The sequence below is a fragment of the Anoplopoma fimbria genome, chromosome 4, assembly GCF_027596085.1.
Source record: "Anoplopoma fimbria isolate UVic2021 breed Golden Eagle Sablefish chromosome 4, Afim_UVic_2022, whole genome shotgun sequence".
Classification (NCBI taxonomy): domain Eukaryota; kingdom Metazoa; phylum Chordata; class Actinopteri; order Perciformes; family Anoplopomatidae; genus Anoplopoma; species Anoplopoma fimbria.
In genome coordinates, this window is record NC_072452.1 from 13,054,816 (window position 1) to 13,071,502 (window position 16,687).

The window sequence follows — 16,687 nt, forward strand, 5'->3', positions numbered from 1 at the left end:
GCAGTGGCTCAGGGATCTGGAGAAAGCACTTATAGTGAGTGGAGGCTTATCTACAAGTTTACTAACAGAGACATCATCTTCCTGAAAATTAATTTGGCAACCCCTATTTGATTTTATGATTTAATTCGATGTACACTGAAACACATTGTTCATCATGTTTGTTTTGAACAATTCTGTCATCCCAAATGCTGATGTTTCTCAAATTTCATTTCCATTTGTTTTTTTTGTTCACACACACACACACACATATATATATATATATATATATATATATATATATATATATATATATATATATATATATATATATATGTGTGTGTGTGTGTGTGTGTGTGTATATATATGAATACATCATGTTAAATATTGTGATATATTTGTAAATCCTGAATACAAATATAGATGTGGCAATGTAAGTGCTTAATAAACGTGGTACTTGGTAAAGTACTTGGTAAAGTAAATATTTAAATTACCATTTAAATATTCACATTAGTGTCCCGGATGGCGGAAGTAATTAATTCCTGTCCGTTGCACTAAAGCGTCCCCTTAAATGAATGAATCCATTAGATGACTCTGTTTGACTGTGTTCGCCTCGTCGTCGTCGTCCACTTCAACTGTTGTTTAAATGTAACAGGTTTAACACCAGCAATTTAGACGAAACTACTGGATATTCATTTTCAGGACTTCAGCAGCACCTAACTTATGTTTAATATTACTCGGTAAGTAAACGTCTTCACGTTAACCAATACGGTAAGAAACATTGACTAAAGTTTATAGTCGGCTTAATAAATTACTGGCTTTAGTACTAATCTAGCAAAATTAAACATAGCTGCTTTATTTAGTCTGGTTTTACAAATGCCAACTGATAACATAAGTTAAATAACCGGACTCTGCCATTGCACCTGGTAAATGACATTAGTTAACATTACTTAAACTTTGTTGCAATATGTATTTTTATTGAAGCTCAGTTAGCATTTATAAAGTTTATTATCTACAGTTCATAATCAGCCTATGCTTCATATCGATGTGCGTCTTTATGAAGCTTTGCGGCTTTATTTCTATTTGTGCCGCAAAAAAATCTAAGTTTCGCGCCTTTAAACGCCGGAAATGCAATGAAGTCTGGAGGCTCTGCCCGACAGAACAACGCTCCAACACCGAGCAGATTTAAATTATCATCTTTATGATTGTCTTTCGAAGTTATTTGCATATTTTTTCGTTTGTATCCATATCACACTAATGTACCAATCACACCTTTTATTTGACACAAGCTCCGTTTTGAAACAGTGCGCTTCACAGGAGTGAACCAGTCTTAGGCATCATTCGCTTAGCTCTATAATGCGTCATTGACAGGCAAAGCAGACATGCAATTACAAGAAAACTACATCAATTAAATTAATACGAAAATATAAGGAAGAAAAACCCACGTCCTTCCCCGTGGCCACTAGTCCAGGCCAATAATACGCGTCATTACCTCCCCAAATCGTATGGAGACATCCGACATTAAGCGACACAATTCGCTTCATTAACATAGGTCATAACAGTTACCAATGTTACCAGTTACTGTTCTGTATTTTTAATTATTTTCTCCATCTGCAGGAGGAACAGGAACAACGTATCTCAGTGACTTTGCTTCCGAGAAAGAGAGGTGCGTTAAAAAGCTATGGCGATTATTTTATCCTGAAACATGGTGACTCACAATTAAAAAAAAATGGTTGTCTCAATTACCATTTTACCAACTGTGTAGAAAGTAGATCATTTTGAAGTTAAAATGACTTTAGTGTTCACCCATTGTAAAAGACTGACCTGATACTTTTCACAGCCCCTTCCTTAGCCCATCGATTTGTTTGGTAATGTGCCTGTAATCCAAATTAAAGGCTGGTTGATTTGAACATTTCGTTTTACAATCAAAATGCCAATTGTTTTCTGGGTTGTTCGACAGTAGAATGATTAATTAATTCCAAGCTGCCATCAATAGAAAGTACTGTGTACTAAACTAACTTTGATAGTGTTGTATTCTCCCCTCAGGGTTCTGCACTCCTTAACAGAAAGTCCTCGCTACTGGATTATACTGGACACACCTGGAGAACATTCTGCTAATCCTTCAGAACTTCTGTACCGGTGAGTGAATGAAGCTGAATTTACTATAATGCGACTAAGATGTTTGCAAAGTTGAATGCTTGACTGTGCTGATATTCATTCACCTAAGACTGATGCCGCTGCACTATAAGTATGATAACATATAAATCATTTTGATATTGTTGGAGTCGAGTTTGTTAAAGCTTACACTGTGAACAGTTAACATTGCCATTGCAGTAGTTTTGGTTGAATGGCTGAACAGTGACAATAACCGTTAAGAAGAGAAAAGGCAGAGAATGGAGTAATGTATTTGAACACAATGAAAGGGTAACTGTAATACAGACATCATTCATTTAGGATTTATGTTTGATATGGGTTTCAGAATAGTTAGTTATTCCACAATTATTACCATTAACAGAAATGTAGGATTGTTGATCAAAATCCGTACAGGACATTTAAGCGTAACTTGTAACGTACAGTTTAGCGTAACACTGTAACGTCTATGTCATTCAGTGGGGCTTATGCCTAATGCAGAAGGACATTTTAAAAAGTGCAGAGCATCGTAAGGTCATTGTTGTCCACTTTCTGCGTGTGTGATCCTGTGTGACGTGGAGCTCATTGCCTCTTAAAGGGGAACTCCACCGAATTTACACATCAAAGGCTGTTTAGAAGTCTTGGAGATTACAACTCCATATGTGACACATTTCTTAAACTCCCTCAAGTGATGTATTTTTCATCGTATGTTGGGGCCGAAGACTTCAAGTTTAAAAAATGAAAAAAGTTGGAGTTAGAAGAAGTGCGTTTGCTAGTCCTCTGTAGCCTGCTCCTCAACTCTGCTTAAAGTGAATGGCTCAAGACCACATGAGCTGCTACTGGCATAACCCACCCAAATCTCTGACTGAACTGTCGATGCACAACTTGCATTGTGGGATGCACAGACTACAGGTTTTGACAATAGTGGAAATTGGTTGGAATAATAAAGAATATAATAAAAAAAGATCATATGTCTGGTTCTGTTTTTCTTTTTTTTTTATTATTGGCAAGCATTTCTAGATTGTAGATAATATGCATTTGTTCCATTGTATTGCTGACTGAATTTACACCTTCATAATGCATTTAGGTGGATAACACTATGTTCTTTGTTATTATCACATAAAGGCAAATCTTTTATTTTTAATTGTAAATACTAATATTGTTGAGGCCTAAGTGGAAATTACCAAAAATAAATGTTTGTCGCTCTCCATGGTGATGAAACAGTGAATGTCTGTGTTTTACTAGCAGTTCTGTGTGGTTGATCTGACCCTCTTAATGCCATATTTGTCAGTATGACTTTTCCATTTTGTAATGAGATCATCATGTAGCCTCTGTCCATGGTGCTGAAAAGCTAATGCCACTGGAAACTTGTTTTTTTCTCTCCTAGCGATATTAACTACTATATAATGTAATGATTGATTTGTCCCTTAAAAGATGCACTAAGTATGAATATAAGTAAACGATGTATGTAAAACGACATAAGAGCTACCTATCAAAACATACTTCCTAATAAATATTAATAAATAATATTTTTAACAACGCATATTTTATCATATTCTCACTGGGCATTCTTTTTGCTTTGTTTGTTTTTAGTCAGTAGGTCATAACTGTATTAAGACGTTTTACACATTATTGTAGTGATATGTATAATGGTTTTTAAGGAGTGGCTGTCTATCCACGGTGCTGAAAGTACATTTCTTTCACGATGTTTTTTGTGAAAATCTTATTTTTTCTTTAAGTATATACACACTGGTCAATAAATTATTTAAAATTCGTAGAACTTGATAGAATATATTGTTGCGTCTGTGTTATATGAGGGCACATAGTTCGTGCTGAAGTAAATGAAGATCAGTCGGGTCGAGACTTTGTGGAGAATATTACATGAAGGTGCAAAGAGTGAACAGTGACTCATGGTGCCGCTGTAGGCCAGCACACACGTAGCACAGACATCCCCACCCCCCGTTACTGCTTTACAGTCGGTTGTACATTCTCAGAACAATCCTTTCACGACTGTTTGTCATTGCATTCGCGGTTCAAAAATGCTGGATTACTGACTGAGTTTTTGATTTAAACTTTGTTTTCTGTGCAGCAATCTGTACAATCCGTGGACGTGTTTTTTTATTCGAAGATGGGAGACAAAGGATATCCAGCGCAAGGCCCGATCTTCTGCTTAGCTTTGTTCATTGTAACGCTGCACCTCGTTCATGGAGACCTGAGTTATACTATTCCAGAAGAGATGAAACGCGAGGCTGTTATTGGAAATGTAGCCAAAGATCTCGGTCTCGATCTGAGGACCTTATCTTCCCGAAAGGCCCGCGTTGATTTTGAGGGGACTCGTAAACGGTACTGTGATATTAATCTGAGTACCGGAGATTTGATCACATCGGAGAGAATTGACAGAGAAAGCCTTTGTGGAAAGAAACCCTCGTGTGTCGTGAAAGTAGATCTGGTGTTAGAAAATCCTCTCGAGCTTCATCGATTAAGTCTCCATATTCAAGATGTTAACGACAACTCGCCGAAATTCAAAAAGCAATTGATTGAAATGGAAATAAGCGAGTCAGCTGACAAAGGTTACCGTTTCTCTATCGAGGAGGCTCATGACGCAGATATAGGTCAAAATGCTGTTCAAAGGTACAACCTGCAGAAGAACGATAACTTTATTCTCGCTGTTGACAGCAACAAGGTTGAACTCGTGCTGGAGAACAAGCTTGATCGAGAGAAACAGAAAGACATTAATTTGCTTCTCACAGCTTTAGATGGAGGCTCTCCTCAGAGATCAGGTACTGTAGTCATTCACGTCACTGTACTGGATGCTAATGATAACGCCCCAGTGTTTAGCCAGGCCGTTTATAAAGCCAGTCTGCCTGAAAACTCTCCTCCAGATACCATAGTGATTAATGTTAGTGCTACTGACGCAGATGAAGGAGTGAATGGAGATGTGACGTATGATGTAAGTCATGTGTCTGACCATGATATAAATGCATTTTCTATCGATCCGAAAACTGGAGAAATTAAAGTAACTGGTGTGATTGACTTTGAAGAAAGGAGTTCTTTTGAAATGAGAGTGGAATCTAGAGATGGTTTAGGACTAACCTCTTATGCCAAAGTCATAATAGATGTTACTGATATAAATGATAATGTTCCGGTGATATATCTGAAATCTCTCGCCAATCCCATACCTGAGAACGTGTCACCTGGTACAGAGGTGGGCATCATCAACGTGCAGGACAGAGACTCTGAGACTAACAGACAGGTCCGCTGCTCCATTCAGCAAAACGTCCCCTTTAAGTTGGTTCCTTCTATTAAAAACTATTATTCTCTGGTGACCACAGGACAACTGGACCGTGAACTAGTGTCTGATTACAACATTACAATCACTGCCACTGACGAGGGCTCTCCACCTCTGTCCTCCTCTAAAACTGTTCAGTTATCTGTAGCAGACATCAACGACAACCCACCTGTGTTTGAGGAACAGTCCTACAGCGCTTATGTGACTGAAAATAACAAACCTGGCTCCACTTTATGTTCCGTTACTGCTCGAGACCCCGACTGGAGACAAAACGGTACAGTGATTTATTCTCTGTTAGCCGGTGAGGTGAACGGTGCCCCGGTGTCCTCCTACCTATCTGTTAACGGAGACACGGGGGTGATCCACGCTGTGAGGTCGTTTGATTATGAACAGTTCAGGAGTTTTAAAGTCCACGTGATGGCCAGAGACAACGGTTCTCCTCCGCTCAGCAGCAACGTGACCGTCAGTGTCTTCGTATCGGACGTGAATGACAACTCTCCTCAGATACTGTACCCCGCCCCGGAGGGCAACTCCTTCATGACCGAGCTGGTCCCCAAAGCTGCACACGGAGGCTCTCTGGTGTCCAAAGTGATAGCGGTGGACGCGGACTCCGGACAGAACGCCTGGCTGTCCTATCATATAGTCAAATCCACTGATCCGGGACTTTTCACTATTGGTCTCCACAGCGGAGAGATCAGGACACAGCGGGACATTTCTGAATCTGACAGCATGAAACAGAACCTCATTGTGTCAGTGAAAGATAACGGACAGCCCTCTCTCTCTGCCACCTGTTCCATGTATTTACTTATTTCTGATAACTTGGCTGAGGTGCCAGAACTGAAGGATATTTCTTACGACGAGAAGAACTCCAAACTGACCTCTTATCTGATCATCGCGCTGGTGTCTGTGTCCACCTTCTTCCTGACCTTCATCATCATCATCCTCGGTGTGAGGTTTTGTCACAGGAGAAAGCCCAGACTGTTGTTTGATGGAGCAGTTGCCATCCCCAGCGCTTACCTCCCTCCTAATTACGCAGATGTTGACGGCACAGGAACTTTACGCAGCACTTACAACTATGACGCCTACCTGACAACAGGATCTAGAACCAGTGACTTTAAGTTCGTGTCCTCTTACAATGACAACACACTGCCTGCTGACCAGACTCTGAGGAAAAGTCCATCAGACTTTGTTGACCCGTTCGATGATTTAGAGCCGGCTGTAGAGGTAGGAACATGTTAAAGTACTTTACTAATGACAATGCATTGTTGGCTTGTTGTTGACTGTTAATGTCTCTACGTATGCAGCATGTGTTTATACTTTTGAAAGTTATCGCCTGGTTGCTGGAGCGAACTTTTAGCATAAAAGATGGAAATCATTCATTTTTTTCTTTTCGTTAATTTGTTTACGTCATGCCAGAAAAGCATTGCATATTTGTACATGTCCTCACTCAGAACTATGGGACTCCTCACTTGCAGTATATTTTACCTTTTTCTTCTTTTAATATTCGTTCTTGCTCACGGGTGCCAATTATCTTCAATTGCTCAAAGATACAATTTAAAAATGTTTATTTGAACAAATAGTTTAAATATATTATTCAGTCTGTTTCATGAAGTTGTGAATCAGGAATTATGTTAAGTGATAATGATTCGCCATGTAGAATAACATAACTATTTACATAACTCTCTTTGCGATTAATGAGTAATTCAAACCTGATCTTTGCCAGCATAAAACCTGGGCCTCGTTAAAAAACTACAGTTATAAAAAGATTTTTATCAGCAATATGTAGTTATCAATGAAGCTGCTACCAAACGTTTCCCCACCAATCATTTCTCGTATTCTCTCATGAGTATTTACGTTTACATTGTTGGCTGTAAAACATGTTTTCGATATAAACCACTATCAGCCATCAGCAAGGGATAAAAATTATAGATCATATTTCTGAGTCAGCCGAGAGACACTTGACTACCTGTTCAAGTGTAGCGTGAACTCACGTTAGTACAGTCTATAACTCTGACCAGGAGACCAAAAAACAGCGTTTAATAACTTTGTGCCATCAACTCTGCCAAATCTCAAGGGAACTGTTCGTGGTGCTGAAACGTTACTCAGGCTCTCACTTACAGCCCCAACTGGAGATGCCCTCTTCTCCTCCTCCATGCTCTCTGAATTGCGTTGTCTAGTTTACGTGACTCCCCAGCTCATACTCTTTTCATGGAGCGCTCAACAACAGCTTATACAATAATATGTTGTGTGTTGAAATTAAAGTTTAGCTGGCATTCTCTCTAGGTGGCTGAAAGTATGATGTTTTCTTTTTTTGTATTTTTTAAAGAACTTTTAGAAATCTAAAGAGAAGGTAACAGGCTATTTTAAACCATTTTCATTTAGCTGAGTTGTACTTTGATGAACAACACCTATTTTTAAAAGCTTTGCCAAATACCAGGAATAGATGTCGTGTGTCTTTAAATAAATGTATAGATATGCTGCACGTGCGCATCTGATTTTAACGTGAGTGAATGGTAGCTTAATCCGGTTTTAGACTTTTTGAGGAATATACTATTATATACTGGTGTGAAAAGAAAATATGGCTCATGGTGTCGCTGTTGACTGACAGATAACAAGCTCTCACCACTCCACCCACTACTGCTACATAGATATCAGCTGCGGATTTTACAGAGAAACTGCTACATTTCCGGACGTATTTCACCGTGTGCATTGCTGGGATCTGTTGGATTATTTGGTGTTTTTCACATTTTTTATTTTCTCTGAACTGGAAAGTATACATTTTACAAGCTTAAGTGGCCTTTTTGCGCCAGGATGGGAGACAAAGGATATCCAGCGCAAGGCCCGATCTTCTGCTTAGCTTTGTTCATTGTAACGCTGCACCTCGTTCATGGAGACCTGAGTTATACTATTCCAGAAGAGATGAAACGCGAGGCTGTTATTGGAAATGTAGCCAAAGATCTCGGTCTCGATCTGAGGACCTTATCTTCCCGAAAGGCCCGCGTTGATTTTGAGGGGACTCGTAAACGGTACTGTGATATTAATCTGAGTACCGGAGATTTGATCACATCGGAGAGAATTGACAGAGAAAGCCTTTGTGGAAAGAAACCCTCGTGTGTTGTGAAAGTAGATCTGGTGTTAGAAAATCCTCTCGAGCTTCATCGTGTAAGTCTCCATATTCAAGATGTAAACGACAACTCGCCAAAATTTAAAGATAATTTAATTGAAATGGAAATAAGCGAGTCAGCTGACAAAGGTAACCGCTTCTCTATCGAGGAGGCTCATGACGCAGATATAGGTCAAAATGCTGTTCAAAGGTACAACCTGCAGAAGAACGATAACTTTATTCTCGCTGTTGACAGCAACAAGGTTGAACTCGTGCTTGGAGAACAAGCTTGATAGAGAGAAACAGAAAGACATTAATTTGCTTCTCACAGCTTTAGATGGAGGCTCTCCTCAGAGATCAGGTACTGTAGTCATACACGTCACTGTACTGGATGCTAATGATAACGCCCCAGTGTTTAGCCAGGCCGTTTATAAAGCCAGTCTGCCTGAAAACTCTCCTCCAGATACCATAGTGATTAATGTTAGTGCTACTGACGCAGATGAAGGAGTGAATGGAGATGTGACGTATCACTTTGGTCACGTTTCTGATGACGATGTAAATGTATTTTCCATTGATCCTAAAACTGGAGAAATTAAAGTAACTGGTGTGATTGACTTTGAAGAAAGGAGTTCTTTTGAAATGAGAGTGAAAGCTAAAGATGGTTTAGGACTAACCTCTTACGCCAAAGTTATAATAGATGTTACTGATATTAATGATAATGTTCCAGTGATATATCTAAAATCACTGGCCAATCCCATACCTGAGAACGTGTCACCTGGTACAGAGGTGGGCATCATCAACGTGCAGGACAGAGACTCTGAGACTAACAGACAGGTCCGCTGCTCCATTCAGCAAAACGTCCCCTTTAAGTTGGTTCCTTCTATTAAAAACTATTATTCTCTGGTGACCACAGGACAACTGGACCGTGAACTAGTGTCTGATTACAACATTACAATCACTGCCACTGACGAGGGCTCTCCACCTCTGTCCTCCTCTAAAACTGTTCAGTTATCTGTAGCAGACATCAACGACAACCCACCTGTGTTTGAGGAACAGTCCTACAGCGCTTATGTGACTGAAAATAACAAACCTGGCTCCACTTTATGTTCCGTTACTGCTCGAGACCCCGACTGGAGACAAAACGGTACAGTGATTTATTCTCTGTTAGCTGGTGAGGTGAACGGTGCCCCGGTGTCCTCCTACCTATCTGTTAACGGAGACACGGGGGTGATCCACGCTGTGAGGTCGTTTGATTATGAACAGTTCAGGAGTTTTAAAGTCCACGTGATGGCCAGAGACAACGGTTCTCCTCCGCTCAGCAGCAACGTGACCGTCAGTGTCTTCGTATCGGACGTGAATGACAACTCTCCTCAGATACTGTACCCCGCCCCGGAGGGCAACTCCTTCATGACCGAGCTGGTCCCCAAAGCTGCACACGGAGGCTCTCTGGTGTCCAAAGTGATAGCGGTGGACGCGGACTCCGGACAGAACGCCTGGCTGTCCTATCATATAGTCAAATCCACTGATCCGGGACTTTTCACTATTGGTCTCCACAGCGGAGAGATCAGGACACAGCGGGACATTTCTGAATCTGACAGCATGAAACAGAACCTCATTGTGTCAGTGAAAGATAACGGACAGCCCTCTCTCTCTGCCACCTGTTCCATGTATTTACTTATTTCTGATAACTTGGCTGAGGTGCCAGAACTGAAGGATATTTCTTACGACGAGAAGAACTCCAAACTGACCTCTTATCTGATCATCGCGCTGGTGTCTGTGTCCACCTTCTTCCTGACCTTCATCATCATCATCCTCGGTGTGAGGTTTTGTCACAGGAGAAAGCCCAGACTGTTGTTTGATGGAGCAGTTGCCATCCCCAGCGCTTACCTCCCTCCTAATTACGCAGATGTTGACGGCACAGGAACTTTACGCAGCACTTACAACTATGACGCCTACCTGACAACAGGTTCTAGAACCAGTGACTTTAAGTTCGTGTCCTCTTACAATGACAACACACTGCCTGCTGACCAGACTCTGAGGAAAAGTCCTTCAGACTTTGTTGACCCGTTCGAAGCCGGCTGTAGAGGTAGGAACATGTTAAAGTACTTTACTAATTACAATGCATTGTTGGCTTGTTTGTTGACTGTTAATGTCTTTACGTATGCAGCATGTGTTTATACTTTTGACCTTCATTGTTATCCATAAAGCCTGTTTTATTATATTATTATATTCAAAGTTTATTGTTGCTGGAGCGAACTTTCCTAGCATAAAAGATGGAAATCATTCATTTTTTTGTAAATTACTATACAACTACACAGACAATTAATTTGTTACACATACTATACAACTACACAGACACAGAGAGAGCTGCTGCGACAGGCTGCCGACCATTTTAGGTAAAATGTTATATTATGACATAAAATCTTTGCATATTTGTACATGTCCTCACTCAGAACTATGGGACTCCTCACTTGCAGTATATTTTACGTTTTCTTCTTTCAATATTTCTTGCTCACGGGTGCCAATTATCTTCAATTGCTCAAAGATACAATTTAAAATGTGTATTTGAACAAATAGTTTAAATATATAATTCAGTCTGTTTCATAAAGTTGCGAATCAAGAATTATTTTAAATGATAATGATTCGCCATGAAAAAAAACTATTTACATAACTCTGCGATCAATGAGTAATTCAAACCTGATCTTTGCAGCATAAAACCTGGGCCTCATGGACAAACTATAGTTATAAGAAACATTTTATCAGAATTAATTGTAGTTCCCATCAATTTTTTCTGAAATTGCATTTTATCATAACATAGTTTCGTATTTCTAATCAATCATTTCTCGTATTCTCTCATGAGTATTTACGTTTACATTGTTGGCTGTAAAACATGTTTTCGGTATAAACCACTATCAGCAATCAGCAAGGGATGACAATTATAGATCATATTTCTGAGTCAGTTTTAAACAGAGACACTTGACTACCTGTTCAAGTGTAGCGTGAACTCACGTTAGTACAGTCTATAACTCTGACCAGGAGACCAAAAAACAGCGTTTAATAACTTTGTGCCATCAACTCTGCCAAATCTCAAGGGAACTGTTCGTGGTGCTGAAACGTTACTCAGGCTCTCACTTACAGCCCCAACTGGAGATGCCCCTCTTCTCCTCATCCATGCTCTCTGAATTGCGTTGTCTAGTTTACGTGACTCCCCAGCTCATACTCTTTTCATGGAGCGCTCAACAACAGCTTATACAATAATATGTTGTGTGTTGAAATTAAAGTTTAGCTGGCCTTCTCTGTAGGAGGCTAAAACATATGATGTTTTCTTTTTTTGTATTTTTTAAAGAACTTTTAGAAATCTAAAGAGAAGGTAACAGGCTATTTTAAACCACGTTTTATTTAGCTGAGTTGTACTTTGATGAACAACACCTATTTTTGTTAAGCTTTGCCAAATACCAGGAATAGATGTCGTGTGTCTTTAAATAAATGTATAGATATGCTGCACGTGCGCATCTGATTTTAACCTGAGTGAATGGTAGCTTAATCCGGTTTAAGACTTTTTGAGGAATATACTATTATATACTGGTGTGAAAAGAAAATATGGCTCATGGTGTCGCTGTTGACTGACAGATAACAAGCTCTCACCACTCCACCCACTACTGCTACATAGATATCAGCTGCGGATTTTACAGAGAAACTGCTACATTTCCGGACATATTTCACCGTGTGCATTGCTGGGATCTGTTGGATTATTTGGTGTTTTTGACATTTTTTATTTTCTCTGAACTGGAAAGTATACATTTTACATCTTAAGTGGCCTTTTTGTCATTTTGATGGGAGACAAAGGATATCCAGCGCAAGGCCCGATCTTCTGCTTAGCTTTGTTCATTGTAACGCTGCACCTCGTTCATGGAGACCTGAGTTATACTATTCCAGAAGAGATGAAACGCGAGTCTGTTATTGGAAATGTAGCCAAAGATCTCGGTCTCGATCTGAGGACCTTATCTTCCCGAAAGGCCCGCGTTGATTTTGAGGGGACTCGTAAACGGTACTGTGATATTAATCTGAGTACCGGAGATTTGATCACATCGGAGAGAATTGACAGAGAAAGCCTTTGTGGAAAGAAACCCTCGTGTGTTTTGAAAGTAGATCTGGTGTTAGAAAATCCTCTGGAGCTTCATCGTGTAAGTCTCCATATTCAAGATGTTAACGACAACTCACCAAAATTCAAAAAGATAATTTAATTGAAATGGAAATAAGAGAGTCAGCTGAAAAGGGTAACCGCTTCTCTATCGAGGAGGCCAGTGACGCAGATATAGGTCAAAATGCTGTTCAAAGGTACAACCTGCAGAATAACGATAACTTTATTCTCGCTGTTGACAGCAACAAGGTTGAACTCGTGCTGGAGAACAAGCTTGATCGAGAGAAACAGAAAGACATTAATTTGCTTCTCACAGCTTTAGATGGAGGCTCTCCTCAGAGATCAGGTACTGTAGTCATACACGTCACTGTACTGGATGCTAATGATAACGCCCCAGTGTTTAGCCAGGCCGTTTATAAAGCCAGTCTGCCTGAAAACTCTCCTCCAGATACCATAGTGATTAATGTTAGTGCTACTGACGCAGATGAAGGAGTGAATGGAGATGTGACGTACCACTTAGGTCACGTTTCTGATGACGATGTAAATGTATTTTCCATTGATCCTAAAACTGGAGAAATTAAAGTAACTGGTGTGATTGACTTTGAAGAAAGGAGTTCTTTTGAAATGAGAGTGGAAGCTAAGATGGTTTAGGACTAACCTCTTATGCCAAAGTTATAATAGATGTTACTGATATTAATGATAATGTTCCGGTGATATATCTGCAATCACTGACCAATCCCATACCTGAGAACGTGTCACCTGGTACAGAGGTGGGCATCATCAACGTGCAGGACAGAGACTCTGAGACTAACAGACAGGTCCGCTGCTCCATTCAGCAAAACGTCCCTTTTAAGTTGGTTCCTTCTATTAAAAACTATTATTCTCTGGTGACCACAGGACAACTGGACCGTGAACTAGTGTCTGATTACAACATTACAATCACTGCCACTGACGAGGGCTCTCCACCTCTGTCCTCCTCTAAAACTGTTCAGTTATCTGTAGCAGACATCAACGACAACCCACCTGTGTTTGAGGAACAGTCCTACAGCGCTTATGTGACTGAAAATAACAAACCTGGCTCCACTTTATGTTCCGTTACTGCTCGAGACCCCGACTGGAGACAAAACGGTACAGTGATTTATTCTCTGTTAGCTGGTGAGGTGAACGGTGCCCCGGTGTCCTCCTACCTATCTGTTAACGGAGACACGGGGGTGATCCACGCTGTGAGGTCGTTTGATTATGAACAGTTCAGGAGTTTTAAAGTCCACGTGATGGCCAGAGACAACGGTTCTCCTCCGCTCAGCAGCAACGTGACCGTCAGTGTCTTCGTATCGGACGTGAATGACAACTCTCCTCAGATACTGTACCCCGCCCCGGAGGGCAACTCCTTCATGACCGAGCTGGTCCCCAAAGCTGCACACGGAGGCTCTCTGGTGTCCAAAGTGATAGCGGTGGACGCGGACTCCGGACAGAACGCCTGGCTGTCCTATCATATAGTCAAATCCACTGATCCGGGACTTTTCACTATTGGTCTCCACAGCGGAGAGATCAGGACACAGCGGGACATTTCTGAATCTGACAGCATGAAACAGAACCTCATTGTGTCAGTGAAAGATAACGGACAGCCCTCTCTCTCTGCCACCTGTTCCATGTATTTACTTATTTCTGATAACTTGGCTGAGGTGCCAGAACTGAAGGATATTTCTTACGACGAGAAGAACTCCAAACTGACCTCTTATCTGATCATCGCGCTGGTGTCTGTGTCCACCTTCTTCCTGACCTTCATCATCATCATCCTCGGTGTGAGGTTTTGTCACAGGAGAAAGCCCAGACTGTTGTTTGATGGAGCAGTTGCCATCCCCAGCGCTTACCTCCCTCCTAATTACGCAGATGTTGACGGCACAGGAACTTTACGCAGCACTTACAACTATGACGCCTACCTGACAACAGGTTCTAGAACCAGTGACTTTAAGTTCGTGTCCTCTTACAATGACAACACACTGCCTGCTGACCAGACTCTGAGGAAAAGTCCTTCAGACTTTGCTTGTATATTACATTTAATGTTCATTGTGACCTTCCAATAGCGTTGCCATCCACTTAGAGTAACCATGCATGATGACATTTTTCATAATGCTTTGAATCATGTAAGCTATGAGTTCTTTTTTTTTTTTTTTTTTTTTTGGTAGAAGCATCCATATTTGGATAACCAGTGCCTCATTGTTTTGTCTTCTTAAATGTTGTTCAATAATATATACATAAGGTCCTGTTTCAATTTTGCCTGATTATGATACTTTTGTTCAAATGCTTAATTGTGATTTAATAGAGTTGTTTCACACGGTCCGGATTGTATACTTTTTAAATGAGGAGGCATAAAACGTGCATTTAGTATTTGGCAGATGAAAACACGTGTGCGCGTTTTTTAAACATATATATGACTCATAATTAAACACCTAAATGTAAAGGACCTATACACATTTGTCTAAGTCGTTTAAATGTTGTTTAAGCAGCGGTTATATTTAACCTAGATATCTAAACGCGTTTTAAATTTCAACTACATTCAGCCTGGTTTTTAACATGACGCCGGACGTGCTTTTCACCTGCATATAAACGAATCCATTTTTCCTGCATATGTTTGACCGCAATATTCCCATTGCATTCATGACTTGATTTTGGACATTGAATTATATGTTCGTTCCATCTATCAAGTTTAAAGTGGCAGTATTTATATATATATATTTTCATTTGTATATCTAGTACTTTTTTGAAAAAAAGGGTTCACCTGCCGCATGCATTAGTACATTTCAAGCGATTGCTGTACATGTGATATTGATTATCAGCTTATTTCACATTTTATACAATCATATTTCTTGATAAACTGAAACGTTTGTTCAATGAAGCTTGCTGGCAATCATATTTGATGTTCAATGATCACCCCATAATACCAGTACTTTAAGAACAGAAATGTAAATGAGGGCAAGCTTGATGTCTCATCGCTTTTCATATGCTGCACCTGGTACTTAATGGTGTTTCCCTAAATGCGTCTACTTTTGTTAAAACCCATAACATCCCAGTAAAATATTTAATTTTTTTGCATTGCAGTGTTGATAATTGCAACAGTCGTGCCATCTTATTCTGGTCTCGTATTTGCTTATATGTAATATTCCCAATATACTCACGGCGTCGCTGCTGACTTACAGATCTGAGGGGATTTATATCTCCACCCACTGAGAAAGGAGAAACTCAAGCATTAAACGGGGAGCTGCCATTGTTGTAGAAGTGGCGTACCTTCATTTGACCATTACATTTGAATTGTATCCGCAAAAAAAGGAATCGTGCGTCTCCTTATCATATTTCGGGAGAAACCATGGACCTTAAAGGTCAATCGTTGGTGAGCTTTGTCTGCGGCTTTGCTACCCTCATCCAAATCATCACTGCAGACCTCAGCTATTCTGTTCCGGAGGAGATGAGACCCGGATCCATTGTTGGAAATATCGCCAAGGACCTCGGGCTGGAAGTGGGGAAATTGTTCGCGCGTAAAGCCCGTATTGATACTGAGGAAAGCTACCAGCACTACTGCGATATTGATCTGAAAACAGGGAATTTTGTTATTCGGGAAAGGATTGATAGAGAGGAGCTGTGTGGGGAGAAAGCTTCGTGTATGCTAACATTTGAATTAGTCCTAGAGAGCCCACTGGAGCTGCACCGCATTTCACTGCTCATCCAGGATGAAAACGACAATTCACCCGTTTTTCCAAAGGATATAATGAAACTGGAAATAAGAGAATCGGCCATCAAAGGAGCTCGATACCGTGTTAACGAAGCACATGACGCTGACATCGGACACAATACGGTTAAACAATACAGTTTACAAAGGAATGGACACTTTGTTTTATCTGTCAGAGACGATACTGATGGATCTAAGAACGTCGAGTTGGTGTTGGACAAAGAGCTCGACCGTGAAAAAGAACAGGATTTAAATTTCTTAATGATTGCCGTTGATGGTGGCAATCCACAAAGATCAGGAACAACCAATATAATAGTGAGTGTG

At 40.4% G+C, this 16,687-nt stretch overlaps 1 protein-coding gene and 3 pseudogenes across 1 annotated transcript; all 4 read left to right on the top strand.

Moving 5' to 3' along the window:
- The first annotated feature begins 4,234 nt into the window (after positions 1 to 4,234).
- LOC129090566 (protocadherin gamma-A11-like) lies at positions 4,235 to 6,634 on the top strand. Its single transcript, XM_054598213.1, has one exon. It carries the CDS (start codon positions 4,235 to 4,237, stop codon positions 6,632 to 6,634), a length of 2,400 nt encoding a protein of 799 aa, XP_054454188.1.
- Positions 6,635 to 8,206: 1,572 nt separating this feature from the next.
- LOC129090567 (protocadherin gamma-A11-like) lies at positions 8,207 to 11,808 on the top strand (annotated as a pseudogene).
- A 523-nt stretch (positions 11,809 to 12,331) lies between these two features.
- LOC129090569 (protocadherin gamma-A11-like) lies at positions 12,332 to 14,723 on the top strand (annotated as a pseudogene).
- A 1,280-nt stretch (positions 14,724 to 16,003) lies between these two features.
- The window catches only part of LOC129090570 (protocadherin beta-15-like), a 2,843-nt pseudogene continuing 2,159 nt past the window's right edge, over positions 16,004 to 16,687 (top strand).

What these genes read in the sequence shown, in the direction of transcription:
- LOC129090566 (XM_054598213.1), top strand. Translation starts at nt 4,235, where the DNA reads ATGGGAGACAAAGGATATCCAGCGCAAGGCCCGATCTTCTGCTTAGCT.